The sequence below is a fragment of the Nicotiana tabacum genome, chromosome 6 (genome assembly GCF_000715075.1).
Source record: "Nicotiana tabacum cultivar K326 chromosome 6, ASM71507v2, whole genome shotgun sequence".
Classification (NCBI taxonomy): Eukaryota; Viridiplantae; Streptophyta; class Magnoliopsida; order Solanales; family Solanaceae; genus Nicotiana; species Nicotiana tabacum.
The window spans coordinates 116,949,533-116,970,937 of record NC_134085.1 but is presented as its reverse complement, the minus strand read 5'-3'; the positions used below and the strand labels follow the sequence as shown (position 1 = coordinate 116,970,937).

Sequence of the window (21,405 nt, the reverse complement as noted above, 5' to 3'; positions counted from 1 at the left end):
GAATAATTTTGGCGTAATTTAGGTTGTTTGAGAAATAAGCATAAGTGCTTTGGTCCAAACTTGTGAATATTTGTGTAATTAATTTGTCTTACCTTGATCTACTTTTCTTGTTTGTTCCTTGTTTATTTTCTTATTTTTGAAAAATGGCATCATATAATGAAAATTGGCCGGATGGTAGTTGTTCCTACTTTGATGACCCATGTCCTTATTGTTGAGGACTACACTCGTGGAAAAATTGTTTAAATTCTCCCGGGGGTGGATTGTGCGCACAATCTCAAACCCATGAGTGGAGTATTTGTGATAACTGTGGTCGTCAAAATGGTCATTGGGATGATTGTAATTTTTTGTCCTTCCCTTCCCCAAGCCCCCGCTATGATGATTCTACTTTTTGTGATGAAAATGATAGGGCTATGGAAATGGAAGAAGTTGAGCATGGTCAAAATGGAGAGTTCAAGCTCATGTTAGAATTCCTACTTGAAGGAGGAAACAAAGAGCAAAGTGCCTTGGAGGAGCTTTTGGAAAATAGTCTCCAAAATGACTTAGTGCTTAGAAAGTTGCACTCACAAATGGGAGAAATGCTTGAAGCTTTAGAGGTCCAAAAAGCCTCGGAAGTCAATGATAGCCAAGAATTTTCCTTAGATGTGAAATCCGAAAATCCTTCCTTGGAACTTGATCAAAACCAAGAAGAACTCTCAAATGCTCAAAATGAGAAGTTGATGCTCATGTTGGAGACCATTCTTGCAAATGAGGAGAAACACAACTTTGCACTCGAGGACTTGAAGCAAGTCTTGACTCAAAATGATGATAATATTCACACTTTGGAAAGTCAAATGAAAATATTGGTTGAGGCTCACTATGCCCACCAACTTGAGAGTATGGAAAGAAGTCAAGAAGAGTCCGACTACGAGGAAGAAAGTGAGCTCTACTTTGAGGAATAAAAATTGAACATCCGCTAACCGATTCCATGAGTGTTAATGATGCCAAGACAAATATGGAATTAGTGTCAACCGGTGTAAATGAAAACATGGTTGAGATTGACTCTAGTTCGGGGGGAAAAGAAGATGTCAAAATTCAGGAAAATTGAAATTTGGAGGTTTGATGTCACATTTCAAGCATTTTTCAACATTGGAATTCTGTGGTGACATGGGAATTGAACTACACGAGTCAATGAGGGATTGCGAAGAGGAAATACAAAGACCATACATTTTACAATTTAAGGGAACAAGAAGGCAAAATGACATTCCTCACATGAAAGCCAAGAAGTGCAAAATGAAGAAATTAAGGCTTGGCTTGATCATCTACTTACCACCCCCACCGCCCGTAGTCACAAGCTTGATTCCAAGTTAGGCGCCCAGTTCATATCATCCAAGTGGCGAGAAAAGTGGTAAAGTTGATCCGCGCCGTGCCACGACGTTAAATGCGGTGCTTGGTGGGAGGCAACCCATAGTGTTTCAAAATATTTAGTCATTTTTAAAATTTTCTTTTTTATAATGGCTTAGTATATTGTTTTTGAATAATCTGCCAAGTTTTAGAATTTTTGGAGTTGATTTGAGCAGGTCGGAGTGTTCCAGAGAGCCAAAACAGTAGCTGCCAAAACTACAGAACTGCAGAAAACGTTTGCCCTTCTCGATCGCAGAAAAGTCTCCGCATTCGCTCTAAGCAACATTTTGCTATCACTATGCGATCATAGGAAATCAATCACGGTCGCGTGTTTTTGGTGAGTTTGTTTTACGTGAAAGCAAGGAGACGCACGCGTTCGCGTAACAGGTAAGTGCTGAACATTTAAACTCTGGGAATAAAAAAAATTGGGACACCCACTTTGCCCTAAACAAAGAAACGACTCTCATACTCCTAACTCCTGGAAACCATCTCAAACTCTCCATTCTTCAATTCCATTGCTAATTTTCACCCATCACTCTCAAGGTATGTGCATCTCTCTCCTATCTCTTGGACTTCTTCTTGTTTCTTCTGCTCCTCTGCCTGGTGTGAAGTGATAAATGGCAGAAACTCTTTTGATTTTAGGGCTTGAGTGAAAATTGGAATATAAAAATTTTGTGTGCTTTAAATGTTTTTGCTTGCTGGGTGAGGTTGTTTTAGTGTTAGGGTCTTATTATTGAAAGATTTCTAGGTTAGATGTGTGCTTAATTGGCTGACAAAAATGAACACAAAATTGGTGCACAAAACCTGTTCGATGAAATGCCCAAACAAACTGTCTCTAGGCGAGGAAGAAGACCTTCGCGATCGCGTAGCTTTAATGCTGCTGGAAAAAAAATTGTTCTTCGCGATCGCATGACAGGTTCTGCGATCGTGATTTACTGAGGCCCAGAAAGAAAAATAGTAGACTCACCAATTTTGATCCTAAGGCCTTTTGATCTCTTTCTTTGGCCCAAGTACCTTCTAATACAATTCTTTAAGTGTTCATGCTGGTATTTAACATATTTACTCCTTTTGTAGGTACTTTGAGCTCTAAAATGGATTCGACAACAAATGAAATTGTTCAAGAATATGTCGAACAAGTTGCCGAAGAGGAGTACTTTTATCGGGACATATTCTCATCATTAAGCTATTCCCGCCGCTATGACAAACAATTGTGTAGAAGTATGATTAAAGAAAGAGGCATTATCTTGACCGACCTTGAAGGTCGATGGCCCGAGTTCCATGGAAGATTAATATCGAGTGGATGGATTTGCTTTGCCGATGAGCCAAGAATAGTCAATCATTAAGTGATAAGAGAATTTTATGCAAATGCTGTAGAGACCGACTTCAAAAATGATTTGGTTGTTACTGTCAGAGGCAAACAAGTCCGCTTTGATCCAGAGCTGATAAATGCACATTGCAATCTTCCCAATGCTGACAACCAGATGTACAGGGATAGATCTAAAGACTTGGGCACACAGTGGTTTGTAGATCATTTGCATGGTGGAAAGATACCGAACTAGATAAGAAATCACTCAAGGATCGAGTCTTCTAAATTCACTGCTGAGGCCAAAACTTGGCTCTCTATTATTTGTGCTCGAGTCATGCCTTCACGTAATGAGACCGAGGTGACACTTGAGAAGGCAAGGGTGATTTACGTAATCATAGAGGGCATACCAGTGAATGCGGGACAGCTCATTGTTGACGAGATAGCTGAGGTTGTTGCAGAGAGGACTAAGAGGTTATTCTTCCTATCCTGATCACTCACTTATGATATGAGGCCGGGGAGGAGAAGAGGCCTACAGAGAAGGAGAAGAACCCAGAGAAGCTCATCCATCCACTGCTGATAAAGGGAGCAGGGAATGCACAGAAGAAAAGGAAGATTGATGTAGCATCTCCCTCATTTGGCCAGTTTCCTAACACCACCATCGAGATACCCGATTTTGCCGCAGATACCACAGAGACTTGTACTGCCATTGTATTACTTGATCAGGGACCTCTTACACTCAGGTATATCTCTTGCCAAGTTTATGGCGTGGAGACACAGGTCTGCCAGCTTGTAGCCGATCTTCCTTCTGGACCGTCTAGAGAGGGCACATCTGCAGGTCCAACTGGCAAAGGAAAGGTTCCAACTTTGTCAGATCTTGTTAAGGAGCAACAATCCATCAAAGCCAAATTGGATAAGATTGAGCAGAGGCAGCTGAAGCAGAGGGAACATGAAAATAATAAAAGCAAGTTCTTGACAAAGATGATGAACACCTTGAGGAAGTTTTGTGGATCAGAGGACGGTGATGAGGATGACTTGGAGCTCTCAGTTCCCAGTACCTCCAGCTCGGAGTGATGCCATTCAGGGAGCACCTCTTTCATTTTAGCTTGTTTTGATTAGTTGCATTGGGGACAATGCAACACTTTAGGTTAGGGGTGACTCATATATGATGGATGTATGGGGAGCATGATCATTTTTTGATAACTTGTGTAGATTGGTTGACTTTGTAGTTTATTAGTTATAATTTGAAGTTTAATTCTAGCATGCTAGCATTAGTTTATATATATATTTTTATTATTTTCTTCTTTTTCTACTTTATTTACTTATAGTAGTATTAATTAAAATCCTTGGTTTTTCTTTATGCCGCAGTTCTTTTCCAAGGAAATAATTTGTGTCGAACTGGGTGACTTTCCCCAATGATGGACGGCGTGACAACTTTCTTAAGAGATTGGTCTTGTTTAATTTTTTTCTTTAGGTAAATAATTTTTTTATTTTAGTTTAGTAGCTAGTAGTGAATAAATTGGTTATTGGGTATGAATCTTTTGTCCATAAACCAACGTATGACTTCTTTGGTACCAACATAATTTAAACTTTGGCATATGAAGTTTTGATCTTTAAAATAAAAAAATGATTGAAGTAATAATTCTTGTTGTGACTTTAGGTTCCATTTTTGGCTCTTTGATTCATTAAATAGTCTTTTAGGCTATATTTGATTTTCTTTGAGTTCATTGATTTTAATTGGATTTTGGATTTATATGTTACTTGAGTTTGCATGTTCCATGTGTGGTGAGATTTGTTGTATTCTTTTGCATCATTTGTAGTCTAGAACTTGCCCGAAATGTTCTTCAAGGCGAAATCTTAGACTAACTTGGTTTGAAAAAAGATATTAGGCCTTCCTTGGACCGTCATTGTGCCTTAAATTTCCTACCCTTGCATATTTTCCCTAGTCAACCCCTTTTGAGCCTTTAAACTTTTTCTTTGCCAGCCATGTTACAAGCTTTAACTCTTGGTTATTTATTAATCTAGCTTTTGGTATCCTACCTCCCCAAGTACTTTTAAAATGTAAACATAGGTTAAAAGCCTAAGTTTGGGGGTGAAGGTTGGAAAAGTTGTGATGTGGAAGTTGCTTAAAAGGTGAAAGATAAATAAAAAAAAGTGGAACCTTCCTTGATTTTGAAAAAAAGAAGTAAAAAAAATAAAATAATAAAAAAAAGAGGAAGGAAGAAAAAAATAAGAAGTTGTGAATAAAGGGAAGATTAGATGTAGAATAAAAAGTGAAGAAAGGTTGGAAAATATTTTTGAGGGAAGTGTGCTTTAATTGTTGCAAAGTGTAATGCTTAGGGAGGTTTTGAGTCACTCTTATCCAAATTGTGTCCTACCTTAACCAAAAGCCTACGTTACAATCATTTAAGTCCTACTTTATTTTGAACCAAGTGTGTCTACATTAGTGGATAAATACATGAAGGGCAAGCCTATGATACTACTTTTGTGCATTTGAACATCTTTGAGAGAGTGAGAGTTAATTCTTTCCATTTAATATCCAATGTGTGTTTAAATTGCAATTTATAAGTTGGGATTCTCCCTTAAAGTGTGAGGGCACATGAAAATTTTGAGTTATGAACTTAATCCAATCTTCAAATGGGAGGAATGAACAAAAAGAAAATTATTTGTGATAATGAGGCAAATTTTGAAGCTTTAGTGTCATGACTTGGTTGCCACTTTGATTAATGTGGTGCTTGAGCACTTGAATTGAAATAAAATTTGTGAGAAGTTGGTGATTCATATGATTTGAATTAATTGTTGGTACCAACCAAAGTCATTAGATTGTATTTAACTTGTACCTTTTGACTTAAAATGATGCTTGGTATGCCATTAAGCTTAATTTATTATTTTATTGAAGGATGTTCTTAGCTTTTGAATTGTTTGAAGACAAGCAATAGTTTATGTTTGGGGGTTTGATAAGTTGGTATTTTACAAACTTATCTCTTCTTAATACTCAGGCTTTTATATGGTTTTAATGAGAAATTAAGGCATTTTCTGAGGTTTATTGGTATATTTCAGGTATCATATGATTTGGAGGAAATACGGAAGAAACCAAGTCAAAATGTGCAAAATTGAAGAAAAATGACTGTTGCCAGTTAATGCTCTTCGCGATCGCGAACATAGGCATGCGATCGCAGAAGGCTGGCAAACAACACATCGCGAACGCAGAGCTATTTCTGCGAACGCGAAGAAGAGGATCGTCAACTATTCCCAGTTGCTCTACGCGAACGTGTGAATCTTGTCCGCGATCACAGAGCTTTACATCTTTACCATTCGCGATCGCAACCTTCTTTTCGCGATCACGATTCACATATCTGGGTAGAAAATCTGGGCAATTTTGGCATTTTACGTTTTTCACCCCAAACCATTTAATAAACGATCTAGCTCATCTTTGGGAGATCTTTTGACTTATTTTCAGTCTCAAACTCTAGAGAGAACAAGTTTTGGAAGCTAAGGTTTGCTCACACACACTTGGGTCTTGAAGATTTGAAACTTTTGGTTGAGAATTTCTTACCCATTTATGTTCATTTCTTCATTTCCTTGCTTTATATTGTCTATCTAAGTATGTAGTATTTTATCCAATCTTGTTTATGGAAATATTCATGTTTAAAGTGTGAATTAAATATCTTGTTGTGCTTATGTATTGAATGAGTTTTATCTTTTTATGAAGTGAGTTATTGTTTCTTTAATTATTCTTGTTCTTTAATATTTCCAAAGGGATTAGCTAACCCTAGGACTCACCCATTAACTCCGAATTAATTTGGGAAAGATTATCTGGGGTTGTGAAAGATTAATTAACAAGAAATTGAGGTTTTAACCCTCATTTTATAGATTCTACCTAAGGATAGGATTGAACTACTTGTAGCCATAATCGGGTGTGCTTAATCTCTTAATTGTTTTAGGGATAAATCAATTAGGAAGTCTTGTTGGTCTTCGGAAGAAGCTAATATAAAATTATTACCCGAGGCTAAGTAACATAAACTTGCTCATATTTGTAAAATTATGAAATAGATTGGATAGTTACTTGAGTTTAATTCCCGATGCATCCATAGTTGTAGCCATTGATCATTTTACTTGTTTTCTAGATTAGTTTACATTTTTGCATTTAGCTATAAATATTTTCTCAAATCAATTCTAAATGTTTGGCATTGCATAACAAGTGATAATTCTCTTACATTCCTAATCCTCTATATATTGTTCTATGTGGGATTCGACCCCGACTCATAGTTGGGTAAATTATATTGCATGCGACCGTGTCCATTTACTTTTTAGTGGTAGATTTGGACGTCATCATTTGTCAAAAAAGAGGGGAAGATCAGCGATATCCGAGTTGAATTGACGAAGGCTCGTCAAGAACAGACCGAGCTCATTGAAAAGGTAAAATAGCCTTTGAGGGTATGTTATGCACTTGCTTGTTTTGGCGACTAATACTTCAATTTCGCAGTTCCAGTAGAAATGAGAGCTGGTGGAGCAGCTTTAGGAGGAGCTCAAGATGAAAGAGGCCGAAACCCTAGGGTGGAAGCAACATATGGACTATCTCACCTCCAAGAAAGATGCACTTCGGGAACAGTTGACTTCAATCGAACGCCAGTTCCAAAATACAAAGGAGGAAAGCTTGGCCCGGAACCGCAAAATTGAGGAGCTCGAATCTAAATCAGCCTCTGAGCTTGCGAAGGCCAAATCCAATGTCGAGGCATGTGTGTATTCGTACCGAGCTGACGCTGAAGCCGCTAACACTTGGGGAAAAGAGATCTCCGCTACGGCCAAAATTAAGTTATCGTTTGCTCTTGACCACGCCAGGCGGCAGTCCCGGAGAGAAACCCTCGCGGAGGTGCACGCTTGTGGCTTCGACCTCTCAGACGATACTGAAAAAACAAATACTTTGGAGGAAGAGGCTGCTGCTTTGCTCTCTGATGACGAGGATTCAGCTAGTGGCTCTGAGAGGAGAGGAGATTAAGATGAAGTCCCCGAGGACGTGGCTGCCAAAAATGCAGCTCCCGATGATGTGGCCTCGAAGTAGATTTAGGTTCCTTTATTTTGTTTTTATGTTTTTGTGCAAGGGCCCCTCGTGGGCGTTGTAAATATATTTTGTAAATATCTCTTATTAATATAAAGAACCTCTTTGTTTCATCTTCGATTTGTGTTGAATTCCGTTTCGTCTTCACTTGTGAAATATTTGATTGTATGACTCTAATGATTAGCCCGAATATTGGTTTGGACTTAGAACATAATAAGCCCTTAGGTTTTTTATTGATCAATATAATACCTCTTAAGGGTTTTGTTAATCCTCGAGCTAAGCTTAAATTGATTTGATGCGATCTCTGGATGTCGGGACTCTTGAATCCGAGTAGAGTGAGAGTAAGGTCTCGAACCCTATATATTTTGGCCCTTAGGCTCTTTTATATCGGCCCTTAGACTCGTTTAGGTCGGCCCTTAGGCTCTTTAAATTGCGCCAATTCAGCCTCCAAGACGGCTATAATTTTTCCCTCTTTTCGGCTAAAAGGCTTAGTGAAAATCTATTTGTGTTTTTTTTGTACCCGTTGGGTTTTTTGAAGATTCAACAGATCGGAACCTTATTTGTAATTTGTTTGTGTAAACATAATCGAATACCTCTTGAGGTTTTTTCAAAGGCTGATGTTATAGAAGCCTTTAAATTGTTCGAGAGCTGATTTTATCTAAGCCCTTTATCATTTGCTTTTGTTGAGGGTAGCCTGATTTAACTGGTTTTTTCAAATTGTTTGAAGGCCTGTATTTTATGGTGGAAGTTGGACGTATCCACGCCGCATTATTTCGGCCGTAACCTTTATATGACCGTAGTCTTTAATATGATCGTAGCCTTCGTGTATGTCTCTTGGACTTGTTTCCCGATAACTTTTCGAACTTGTTTGAAATGTTAGTCCCCGAGTATGATAGCCTTGGCCTTTATATTGAGAGGATTCCTCTTTGAGGTTTTATGATTTCGAGTTTTTGATGACTCGGATGTGTTGACTATCGATGACAGCCCCCGAGTATTTGGGGTGTATTTGAATTCTGGCCCTTGGGTCGTTTCTCATAGAATTATAAGTGTAGAGCTCGTATAATAGTAGACTTTTTGAGACACAAAGTGTTTTGATATACAAAAGGATGCTTCTTTGAATAATTGATACATGCGTACATGTTTTGCCATCGGGGTTCGACTATTCTATATGGATACGGTTCATCTGACCATTTGGCCCATTATAAAATTCTCCTATCGAGGCCCTCTTTGGCGTGAAGTATTTTCTTCGAAAATATAACCTCCGAGGGTGTTGCCCCCTAGTATTCGAGGTTGATTGAAAATAAGCCTTGGATACTGTTGAGTTCTCCTTAGGTAGCACATAGTTGTTGCCTCGTTAAAAACCTTGCCGGTAAAACCCATTTGGGACAAAATCCAATATAAGGGAAAAAGAGTGCAACACATGCTTTAAAACCTAAGGCCTTCGTGCAAAAAAGGTGCCTTCGATAGCTTCGATCGAACACCTGCAATGGGTTAGTTTCAAATTCAAACGGACAAAAAGAGAAAGTTGTACCTTAGCAATAGTATCATTTGAGTAATCATACATTCCAATTGTTTAGCAGTTGTTCACCTTCTATTGTGCTAAGTTTGTAAGATCCTTTACCGATAACTCCGAGGACTCGGTACAGTCCTTCCCAATTCGATCCCAGTTTTCCTTCATTTGGGTCTCGAGTATTGAGGGTGACTTTTCGTAGAACTAAGTCCCCGATTCCGAAGTGTCGAAGGTTGGTCCTTCTATTGTAGTATCTCTCGATTCTTTTCTTCTGCGTGGCCATTCGAACAAGTGCTGCCTCTCGTTTTTCATCTAACAGCTCGAGGCTAGTATTCATAGCCTCGTGATTTGACTCCTCCGATGCATGTCGAAACCTGGCACTGGGTTCTCCGACCTCGACAGAGATAAGGGCCTCAGAGCCATATACTAAAGAGAGAGGAGTAGCCCTGGTACTGGACTTCGATGTTGTTCGATATGCCCAAAGGACCTCGGGTAGAAATTCTCTCCATTTTTCCTTTGCATCGTCTAACCTTTTCTTTAGGTTTTGAATAATAGTTTTGTTTGCTGATCCTCTTTATTTTATGTGCTTCGAGAAATTCCGTTACCTTGCTTCCGACAAATTGTTTTCCGTTGTCACTTACAATCTCGACAGGCATCCCGAACCAACATATGATGCGGTCCCAGATGAAGTCAATAACTTCCTTTTCTCTGACTTTTTCGAAGGCTTGTGCTTCCACCCATTTAGAAAAATAATCAGTCATAAACAAAATAAATTTGCCTTTACTTGGGGCCGTTGGTAGAGGGCCGACTATGTCTATTCCCCATTTCATGAAAGGCCACGGGGACATGACTGAGTGTAGTTGCTTTCCGGACTGATGAATCATCGGTGCAAACCTTTGGCATTTATCACACTTTTTAACGAACTCCTTGGTGTCTTCTTATATGCTATCCTAGTAATACCCTGCTTTGATAATTTTGAGCATCAAAGACTCGGTGCCAGAGTGATTCCCACAAGTGCCTTCATGGATTTCTCGAAGAACATAATCAGTGTCCCCCGGCCCTAGACATACCGCCAATGGCCCATCAAACGTTCTCCTGTACAATGTTCCATCTTCATCTAATGCAAACCTAGCAGCCTTGGTTCGTAGGGCCCTCGATTCTTTGTGGTCCGATGGGAGTTTTCCATTTTTCAAATAGTCGATATATTTATTCCTCCAGTCCCAAGTCAAACTTGTTGAATTTATCTCGGCATGACCCTCTTCAACCACAGATCTTGATAATTGGATGACAGTCCCCGGGATGATATCATCTTCTTCAACCGACGATCCCAGATTTGCGAGCGCATCGGCCTCACTATTTTGCTCTCGAGGCACATGATCCAAGGTTCATTCCTTGAAGTGGTGCAATGTTACCTGCAATTTGTCTAAGTACCTCTGCATTCTATCCTCTCGAACCTCAAAGCTCTTGTTTACTTGGTTCACCACCAATAGGGAATCGCATTTGGCTTCGATGACTTCTTCCCCCAAGCTCTTAGCTAGCTTAAGACCTACAATCATGGCCTCATACTCGGCCTCATTGTTAGTTAATCTAGAAGTTTTGATAGATTTCTTGATAGTGCTTCCTGTGGGTGGCTTCAAAACAATGCCAAGCCCGAACACTTTCACATTCGAGGCACCGTCCGTGAAAAGGGTCCATACCCCCGATCCTAGAAAAACTTCTTTTTCTACTTCGGGTACGAGGGTCAGCGTAAAATTGACCACGAAGTCAACCAAGATTTGGGATTTGATAGTCGTTCGGGGTTGATATTTGATATCATACCCGCCAAGTTCGACTGCCCACTTGGCCAATCGACCCGACATTTCGGGCTTATGCAATACATTTCGGAGAGGATAAGTGGTTAATACACATATGTGATGACATTGAAAATATGGCTTTAACTTTCTAGATGCGCTTATTAATGCAAGTACTAATTTTTCTAAGTGAGGGTATCTAGTTTCAGCATCTCCTAGAGTTCGATTCACATAATAAATAAGGAATTCCATACCTTGCTCTTCTCGAACTAGTACTCCACTTACCGTTATCTCGGACACTGCCAAATATAAGTAATGCTTTTCATATACCTTTGGGGTGTGAAGCAAAAGTGGTCTCGATAAGTATCGCTTCAATTCTTCTAAGGCTTGATGGCATTCTGGGGTCCATGCGAAGTCTTTTTTTCTTTTTGAGCAAGGAAAAGAACTTGTGACTTCGATCTAATGACCTCGAAATAAATCGACCCAAAGCGGCTATTCACCCTGTTAATCTTTGTACGACTTCCATACAATCCACGATGGTGATATCTTTGATGGCCTTGATCTTATCGGGGTTGATCTCGATTCCTCGATTAGATACCATGAAGCCGAGGAAATTTCCCGAGCCAACTCCGAAGGCACATTTTTCCGGGTTAAGCATCATGTTGTACTTCCTCAAGATTTTGAATGTTTCCTGCAAATGAGCTAAATGGTCCTCTGCATGAATAACTAACATATCGTCAATGTAAACTTCCATCGTTTTACCTATCTGTTCTTCGAACATCTTGTTAACTAGACGTTGATATATGGCTCCAACATTTTTTAGCCCGAAGGGCATTACATTGTAACAGTACGTTCCAAACTTAGTGATAAACGAAGTCTTCTCCTGGTCCTCCGGGTTCATCTGAATTTGATTATACCCGGAGTAGGAATCGAGAAGGGCTAGGATCTCATGGTCGGTCGTGGCATCGATCGTGCGGTCGATGTTAGGCAATGGAAAAGAGTCTTTAGGGCATGCCTTGTTTAAATCTTTATAATCTACGCACATTCTAAGTTTGTTTCCCTTTTTAGGAACTACGACCATGTTGGCTAACCACATGGACCCTATAACCTGGTATTTTACTTCCCGAATAGACCCTATTTTGAGAAGTTTAGTTACCTTGTCCTTTATGAATGCATGCTTCACCTCGGACTGGGACCTTCTCTTTTGCTTCACCGGTCGGTGCTTAGCCGATCTGTTGTTATTTCTGGTGGTATCCCTGTCATATCTAGATGGGACCAAGCAAAAAAATCCATATTATCGATAAAAAATTGAATGAATTTTTTCCTGAGTTCGCGGGTTAACCCCGTTCCCAGGTATACCTTTTTCTCGGGCATGAGCTCGATCAATATGACTTGTTCCAGCTCCTCGACCGCTGATTTGGTTGCGTCTGAATCTTCGAGAACAATGAAGGTTCGAGGAGTAAGGAAATCCTCTTCTTCCTCTTTGATTACCTGTTCCTCCGGCTTGGTCGGGACTGGGATCAGTGATTGTTATTTGGCCGCTTGCTTATCTTTGTTGTTCGACTTTTTCGAGGTCGAAGGCTTTGGTGTCGGCATCACTTCATCAACCGCAAAAATTTCCTTTGCAGCATGGTGTTCTCCATAAATCATTTTTACACCATCCTCAGTTGGGAATTTCATCATCTGGTGAAGGGTCGAAGGTACTGCCCTCATGTTGTAGATCCATGGCCTCTCGAGAAGTGCATTATACCTCATGTCGCCTTGGATGACATGGAATTTCGTATCTTGAATGGTTCTAGCCATATTCACTGGTAGGATGATCTCCCTTTCATTTTTTCGCTTGCCAGGTTGAAACCATTTAGGACTTGGGATGCTGGTACAATTTGGTCTTACAGGCCGAGCTGCTCTACGACCCTCGATCTATTTATATTTGCTAAGCTACCTAGATCCACTAGAATACGTTTAACTTGAATTTTATTTAAAAGAATAGAAATTACCAGGGCGTCATTGTGTGGCTGGGATATCCCTTCTGCTTCCTCGTCACAGAATGATAGGGCATCCTCGGGCACATAGCTCCGAGTCCGTTTTTCTCTAGTGATCGACACCTTGGTGCGTTTGAATACATGTCTTTGTGGGACATCGACACTGCCAACAATCATGTGGATTACATGTTATAGTTCTTCCTGCTCGTTTTTTCTGCTTGTATCTCTCTCCCTAAAGTGATTCTTCGCTCGATCACTGAGAAATTCTTGAAGGTGACCCTCGTTGAACAACCGGACTACCTCATCCCTTAGCTGTCTACAGTCTTCAGTTCTATTGCCATGGGTGCCATGATACTTACACATCAAGTTTGGATTCCTTTGAGAAGGATCGGTTTGTATAGGCCTGGGCCACCTGGTGTCTTTGATTCTTCCAATAGATGACACAATCCCTGATGCATCTATGTTGAAATTATACTCTGACAATCGAGATGCCTCTGCGGGGTCAGTGTGATTATCGAACCCATTCTTACTCTTGAGTCCCCGAGAGCTTTGACCTCGATCGTTTCTCTGATCATTCCGAGGAGCATTATGACCCGAGCCATTGTTTCTTCGATCGATATATGGCTGATACTGTTCCTTGTTGGATCTTGATTCCCTTTTTGTATCCGTTGGAGGCTTAGCTGCCAACCTGTTATGATGAACTGAACCTGAGGGGGCTCCCAACTGGTCGTCCTCGACCCTAATTTTCGATTGGTAACAGTTATGTACGTCCGACCACGTCACAGCTGGGTACTCGATCAGATTCTGCTTTAATTGTCGAGACACAATCGAACTCCTCTTATTTAAACCTTGCATAAAAGCTTGTACTATCCAGTCATTCGAGACCGGTGGTAATTCCATTCGCTCCATCTGAAACCTGGATACGAAGTCCCTTAACATCTCGTCGTTCCTCTGTTTTATCTTAAAGACGTCTGGTTTCCTCGTTGCCACCTTTATGGCCCCGTCGTGTGCTTTTACGAAGGTGTCTGCTAAATATAGCAAACAAATTGATAGAGTTTGGGGGCAAGTTGTGGTACCAAATTATGGCTCCTTTCATCAATGTTTCCCCAAACTTTTTCAACAATACTAATTCGATCTCGTCATCATTTAAGTCATTCCCTTTGATCCCACAAGTGTATGAAGTAATATGCTCGTTAGGGTCGGTTGTCCCGTTATATTTTGGTATATGGGGCATACAGAACTTCTTAGGGATGGGAATCGGAGCCGCACTTAGAGAAAACGGCTTTTGTATGAACTTTTTGGCGTCCAAACCTTTCAAGACCGGGGGTGCCCTCGGTATTTGATCAACATGGGAGTTATAAGTCTCCACCTTTTTGTCATTATCCTCAATTCTCTTTTCCCCCGGACTCGATCCTCTTGGTGAGTTCCTCGAGCATCCTCATAATGGTGGGGTCAGTCCCCGAGCCATTTTCGTTTGATCTTTCCGGCGCCGGTTCAGTACGTCGAGTATTTTATGGTTCGGCTACACTTGGAGTTTTATTTTGACTTTGGAGTTGAGCAATGGCAATCTGTTGAGATTGTAGCATCTCGCATATCACTTGGAGGCTGATTCCTCCATCTCCTACACCCTTTGTTCTCTGGCCATCAGATATGACTTCCCTGCGTACACTTGCTCTGGGGTCGGCGCCTAAATCTGCATTCAAAGCAATATGTGAACTAATATCCACTGGTTCCACATTTGGCACTTCCCCAGGGTTTATCGGTGGTACATCGACCCCTGGAGCAACTCTGTTGTCATTTTCTCCGTGAAACTCAAGACCATTATTACCGTGTACGGGTGCATTATGTGAGTTTGGCATGTTTTATCCCGAAATCAAAGAATCTTTGACAAGAGCAAGTGTGAAAACAACGTGTGTTATGAGAATCAGTAATGAAATAATCACTATTATTTTTAGCTCCACGGTGGGCGCCAAACTATTTACCTCGAAAATACGAGTAACACTTAAATTTGATTTGTGGTTTTAAAGATACGTGATTTAGTTCAATACTAATTAATAATCAAGAAATATGTAGTATAGATGAAGGAAATAAGTAAGACCAAATCAGTAGACAGGTCAGTCTCGACCTCGATCCTAGTGACCTCGAGACGTGCTAGAACAATAAAGCAAGAATAATAAAGCTAAAGAACAATTCTGATGAACAATGAGTGAAAAAGTAAGATAATGTATTCTTTGTCAATAATTAGATGATGTTTACAAATGATTGAGGTTCTCTTTATATAGGAGGGGAGCCCTAAGTAAGGTACATTTCCAATTACAGTAAAAAATCTTATTGGGACAGCTGTATAACCGCCTAGTATGGATTTGTACTAATTCGTACAAATCAATTCCGGAATTTTCGCCATGATCTTAGGGACGTGGCGAGAATTTTGTCCTTTTGTAACAAACTCATAATGACACTGTCTCGGAGCCGATTGTACTTGACTTCGATGTTCCTTGCGTACTTCGATCCTCGGACATTGCATTATGTCTTCGAGCTCGAGTCTGGTCCATCGAGCTCGAACTCGACCTTACCTGAACTCGAGCTTGAAGCGATCCTTGTGCCTGGAAAATTGTGCATACCTGATTTCGATCGTATATACTGGGTAAAGTCTAAGTCTGTTATTGTTGTTGTTGAACAGTTCACGTAAGTTGAGTTCGCAAAAGTTTTTTAAAATTTGCTCTATTTTCATCTGAATATTTATTGGCTTGTAAGTTGTCTGATGCCTCAGCATCATTGTCATTTCTGCTATAATTTCGTGCATTAATATAAAGCATGTTTTGCGAGGTCAAAAACAAACACAACCACCCTTTTCACATGACAAATTTATATCCATTGATAAACCACACCATATCTATCTTTTTTTTATTTTATATTATCAAAATGACCCCATTATATTGCAATCCATTATTTATATAATATTTTCCGGAATATATCCACTAATTGCGGTTAGCAGACATTTATTGAAACGTTTATGTTTATTGACGGCATTACGGCAAGGGCATTTCTGTTAATTCATCACCACCTTAATAGAAGTTACCACAGTGGCTCCACTGCAATTCCGAAAAGCTTCAGGGGTATTTTTATCATTGGATCAGCCGGCATCAGAACGAATTAACAATCAGAAAACTCGGCATGGGTGGGGTCAGTGGATGGCTACGAGAGCGGATATTCGCATACACCAAAAAGCATAATTTCTTAACTGCGGTGGATATTCTCTGATTCTTCAGCCAAGCTTGACCGAGCCCACATGATCCGACGTGGCAAATTGGTGAATCAAAATTAGATGACGTGGATTTTCTCTTGGACCAGTTTTTTTTTTTTTTTTTTTTTTTTTTACCATATTCTATAAAATTTAGATTAATAAAAACACGTGTACAGGACATTCTGGGCTTTCTGGTGAATGGCTGTCTAGTCAAACGAGTCGTCCACTTGTGCTTACCACTGAACCAATTGCACAAATATGGTAGGTATTGTGACATCAGAATTATGAACCTCAAAAAGAAATTCATGAAATTTTTGTTACAACTTGTCAATGAACTTTGAAAAGAATTTCATGTGTTTTCTTATAGTTCAATAAATTAAGATGATTTATGCGACAACCAAGTGAAAAAGTAGTAAGTGACACCGTTCATTCAAGATTTTTTCATTTAAGGAGGATCACTGATAACTTAACAATAAATAAGGAAAGAGAAATTCAAAAGAATTGTGTGGTGTAAGAGGACAATTTGGTGCACGAAGTATTCCGCTTTCATTCAGAGTTCGGGGAAGAGCGGTATCCCAAGGGATATGATGTTGACAACTAACAGTCTACCCTAATGCAAACATCAGAGCATGATTCCTTAGCTCGAACTAATGACCTATAAGTTACACGGAGATAATTTTACTGTTGCTCCACGGGTACCTCCAAAAGAACTACTATGTCGTGTAGAAAAATAATTCGCAGGTGCCGGGGCCAAAATCACATAATATTAATTAATTTTATTCTCCTTTGAAATAATTGAATGGTATTGAGGAAAAGGATCGGAAATTTCGCAGGATGCGTGTTTCGTTTCGCTTTCAGTTTTGGGCTTTTTGCCCGAGATTTAATTCCTTAACCCAAAATCCCCACACCATTAAAAATCAGTAAGGATATGGACCTTAGCATCAGTTCTGGCTCTTTCAGTACAAGTCGATGTTGGCATTTTCGTACAAGACATTTCTTTCTTATGTGGTGACACTGTAACAAAGCAGTTTGTGGTCTGAACTAGAGTTATCCAAATACTTCTTTCACTTTCATTTTCCCTTTCTTTGAAACAAGGAATCAAAAGGGTGGAAAAAGATATCTCATTATTCATTATGTTTGTTTCTCTTATAAAATAAAGACTATAAATTAAAGACAAGCATAAAGAAACTGATATATTATTCGAATTCAAATTGAGGTACATAATAAACTGAAATCTCTTCTATTTATAAAAGAAAGGAAGCTGCTATGTAAGTTGCTACTACAAACTGCTACTATACCAGATATGAATAATCTTCTACTGAGAGTAATGTTATCCATAACGGAGTACTGAAAGGATAAGCTCATTGTACCGGATATAGATAATCTTCTAGTGGGGGTAATATTTATCCATAACAGAGTACTGAAAGGATAAGCTCATTGTACTTGGTATAGATAATCTTCTACCGGGGGTAATGTTTATCCATAACCGGGTACCGAAGTGATAAACTTCTTCAGGAGGCTTATTTTCAATAGAGTATTAAATAGATAAACATATTTATGGCGAAGTCCCATATGGATAAGCTTCTTTAGGAAGCTTATTTACATCGGAGTACTAAATGAACATCCAAAATATAATATATTTATAACACTCCCCTTTGGATGTTCATTAAAAGATAACGTGCCTCATTAAAACCTTACTAGGAAAAATCACGTGGAAAAAAATCCTAGTGAGGGAAAAAGAGTACATATATTTAGTAATACGCATTGCTAGGTGCCTTATTAAAAACCTTATAAGGAAAACCCCATGTGAAAAAACCTTAGTAAAGGAAAAAGAGTGCATCGCGTATTTTACTCCCCCTGATGAAAACCTTGTTTCAAATATTTGAGTCTCCGCATTCCAATCTTGTATACCATCTTCTCAAAAGATGAAGTTGGCAAAGATTTAGTGAATAAATCTGTTGGATTATCACTTGAACGGATTTGTTGCACATCAATGTCACTATTTTTCTGAAGGTCGTGTGCGTAGAATAATTTTGGTGAAATGTGCTTTGTTCTATCTCCTTTTATAAATCCTCCCTTCAATTGGGCCATGCATGCAGCATTATCTTCGTATAAAATTGTGGGTCTTTTCTCACATTCCAAACCACATTTTTCTCAAATAAAATTGATGGGTTTTCAATGTCTTTGCCTTATGCTTCTTATGTTTTGATGATCTAACAAACTTGTTATGAAGAACCAGATAGAGAACCTGACTCACATGGTACACATTTCAAACTGAATAATGTCTGGTCTGAAAATCAACAAATGAATGAACAACCACAGGGAGGAACACAACAGGGACCTGGTGAGCTGGTCCCTTAGGGTTCTCCGACAGAAATACAAGTCAGTGACTGTCCGCAATCATTATAAAGAGGAACACAACAGGGACCTGGTCCCTTAGGGTTCTCTTACAAAAGTACAAGTCAACAGTACAGCTGGAACATAACAGCAGAATGTGACTATCTCGCAACTGTTACAAAAAAGGAACACAACTAGGACCTGGTCCCTTAGTATTCTCTGACAAAAGTACTAGTCAACTATACAGCTGGAACGCAACTACACATAAGTGACTGTGCAGACAGTGCAACAGTCACTTCTCATTGGGAAGAAACGTGTACCAAGAATTGACATCACTATCCATTGGGATGTCTTTTGTGATATAACAACCTGGTGCAAGGCACAACATTTTTCACTTGTGCATTCAGTGATATTCTCTCAAACATAATAGTGTTCATCCGGCATTGAAGTCACTAGTGTGTCAAGAACAAGAAGACAACTCCACTAAGGATCAGTTTCACAATGAGCTTATGTATATCCGTAGTTGAGTTGTAATCTTGTTATTTGTTCTTTATTGTATTTCTTATTTTGCTTTCTTAGAAGCTTTGTGGTAGGAAAAAACAAAAATCCATAAACTTCTGAGTTTATGTTGTGACTAGGATTAGTCATAAGTTTAAAGCCTTTGTAACTAGGAGAGTTATAAAGTGGCTTGTGGTGAGAGCATCACAAGTTAGTTGAAGTATTTGTAATAGGGTTATTACAAAGTGTCTTGTAATAGTGAGATTGCAAGTTAGTGAAGTTAAAAGCCCACAAGTGTAGATTGTGATTTTTTGATCCCCTTGTGTGGGATTTTTCCACGTAAAAATTCTTTGCCTCCTTTACTTACAGTCGTATTAGCATTCTCAGCATTATCTCATAGAGGACCAGGTACTCTACAGTTTGGTGGACTCATACAAACTAACAATTGGTATCGGAGCAGGTTCTTTCTAAAAGGTTAACAACTAGAAAAGATCTTAATGGCTGCTCCACCCAACTTTGAGGAAGGACAATCAACCTACAGACCTCCCAGATTCAATGGTCAGTACTATGGCTGGTGGAAGACACGCATGTATGATTTTATAATGGCCAAAGATTCAGAACTGTGGGACATCATCTGTGATGGTCCACATGTCCCTATGAAGAAGCTTGAAGAAACTGGACCAATGGTGCCGAAAAACAGAAAGGAGTATAGTGATATTGACAGAAAAGCTGTGGAAAAGAACTATCGCGCTTAGAAAATCTTGATATGTGGTATAGGACCCGATGAGTACAACAGAGTCTCAGCTTGTAATACTGCCAAAGAAATATGGAAAGTGTTGCAAACTGCATATGAAGGAACTACTCAGGTTAAACAATCCAAGACTGACATGCTCACCACAAAGTATGAGCTCTTCAGGATGAATGATGATGAGTCTACACAGGATATGCACACCAAATTCACCTCCATCATAAATGAGCTTCATTTACTTGGAGATGTTATTCCCAGAAATAAACTTGTAAGAAAAATCCTCAGTGTTCTACCTGGTTCATGGGAAAGTAAGGTAAATGCTATCACTAAAGCTAAAGACCTACAAACTCTAACCATGGATAAGTTGATTGGTAATCTGAAGACATACGAGATGAAAAGAAAGAAAGACAGTGAAAGGAGAGAGCCGAAGAAGGAAAAGAACCTGGTGCTCAAAGCTGAAAGCAGTGATTCAAGTGATGAAGATAGTGACATGGCCTACCTTACTAAAAGATTTCAAAAGATGGTTCAAAAAAATGGTGGTATACCAAGGAGGGACAGTTCAAGTAAAGCAAGGAACAACGATCTTTGTCACAGGTGCAGAAAGCCAGGGCATTTCATCAAAGATTGCCCACTCGCGAAACAGGAGCAATACAAACAAAATCCTGACAAAGCAGCAAAAAGGAACCTGGTTCCAGACAAACGATTCAATCAAAAAAGCGTTGATGACAACATTATGAAGTAGGCTTTTGCTACTTGGGGAGACTCCTCCAGTGAATCAGAAAGGGAACCAAATGCAGAAAATAGTTTCATGATGGCAGTAGAAACTGAAGCAACGAAGTATGACTCATTGTTCGCGCTGATGGCTCAGTCTGATAAGGATGAAGAAGATGAAGACGATAAGGTAAATTTTATTGATGTTCAGAGAAATCTGAAATCCTACTCTTCTAAGAAGTTGAGGTCATTAGCCAATGTTTTAATTGATGCTTATTATAGCCTTGATAATGATAAGGAGATCCTGACTTAGAACTAGGAGAAGCCGAACAATCTAGAGATGATCTGGTGGTCTGTGTAGTGGACCTAAATGAGACCATAGCTAATCTTGAAAAAGAAAAGGAAGCTCTAAATGAAAAGATAACTAGTGTAGAAAATGAGAGATATGACCTGATGGTTGTGGTAGTTGAATTGAAGGAAACAATAGAAGGTCTCAACAAGGAGAAACACACCCTAGAAGAAAAAATTTCTGCTACTGAGCAAGAGAGGGATGATTTCTTAGTGATAATCACTGACGTAGAGGAAACCATTGAGGGAATCAATAGAGAACATAGGACTGGGAGTTTTGGTAAAGGGAAGGAAGTAACTAGTGAGACACATCAAGCTTGAACATGAATTAAATAATGTGAAAACTAGTCTATGTGGTGAACTTGAGAAAAATCGGCATCTTCAAGCTGAATTGGAGAAAGTCAAAATTGATCTTGAGAAATCTCTGAAATGGACCTGGTCCTCAGATGCTGTGACTGCCATGTATTTGAATAACAGTGGAAATAGACAGGGAAT

The 21,405-nt window shown here is 39.4% G+C and overlaps 1 protein-coding gene across 1 annotated transcript; it reads left to right on the top strand.

Annotated features, from left to right (window-relative positions):
- Window positions 1-19,705: 19,705 nt before the first annotated feature.
- On the top strand, window positions 19,706-20,875 carry LOC142182011 (uncharacterized). The gene is made up of 3 exons (XM_075255790.1): window positions 19,706-19,814; window positions 19,881-20,539; window positions 20,594-20,875. The coding sequence occupies exons 1-3, from the start codon at window positions 19,706-19,708 to the stop codon at window positions 20,873-20,875; spliced, it is 1,050 nt and encodes a 349-aa protein (XP_075111891.1).
- Window positions 20,876-21,405: the final 530 nt, after the last annotated feature.

What these genes read in the sequence shown, in the direction of transcription:
- LOC142182011 (XM_075255790.1), top strand. Translation starts at nt 19,706, where the DNA reads ATGGCCAAAGATTCAGAACTGTGGGACATCATCTGTGATGGTCCACAT. An exon ending in GAAAAACAGAAAGGAGTATA is followed by an intron (nt 19,815 to 19,880) that starts GTGATATTGACA and finishes TATGTGGTATAG; the next exon opens with GACCCGATGAGTACAACAGA. An exon ending in AAGCAGCAAAAAGGAACCTG is followed by an intron (nt 20,540 to 20,593) that starts GTTCCAGACAAA and finishes ATTATGAAGTAG; the next exon opens with GCTTTTGCTACTTGGGGAGA.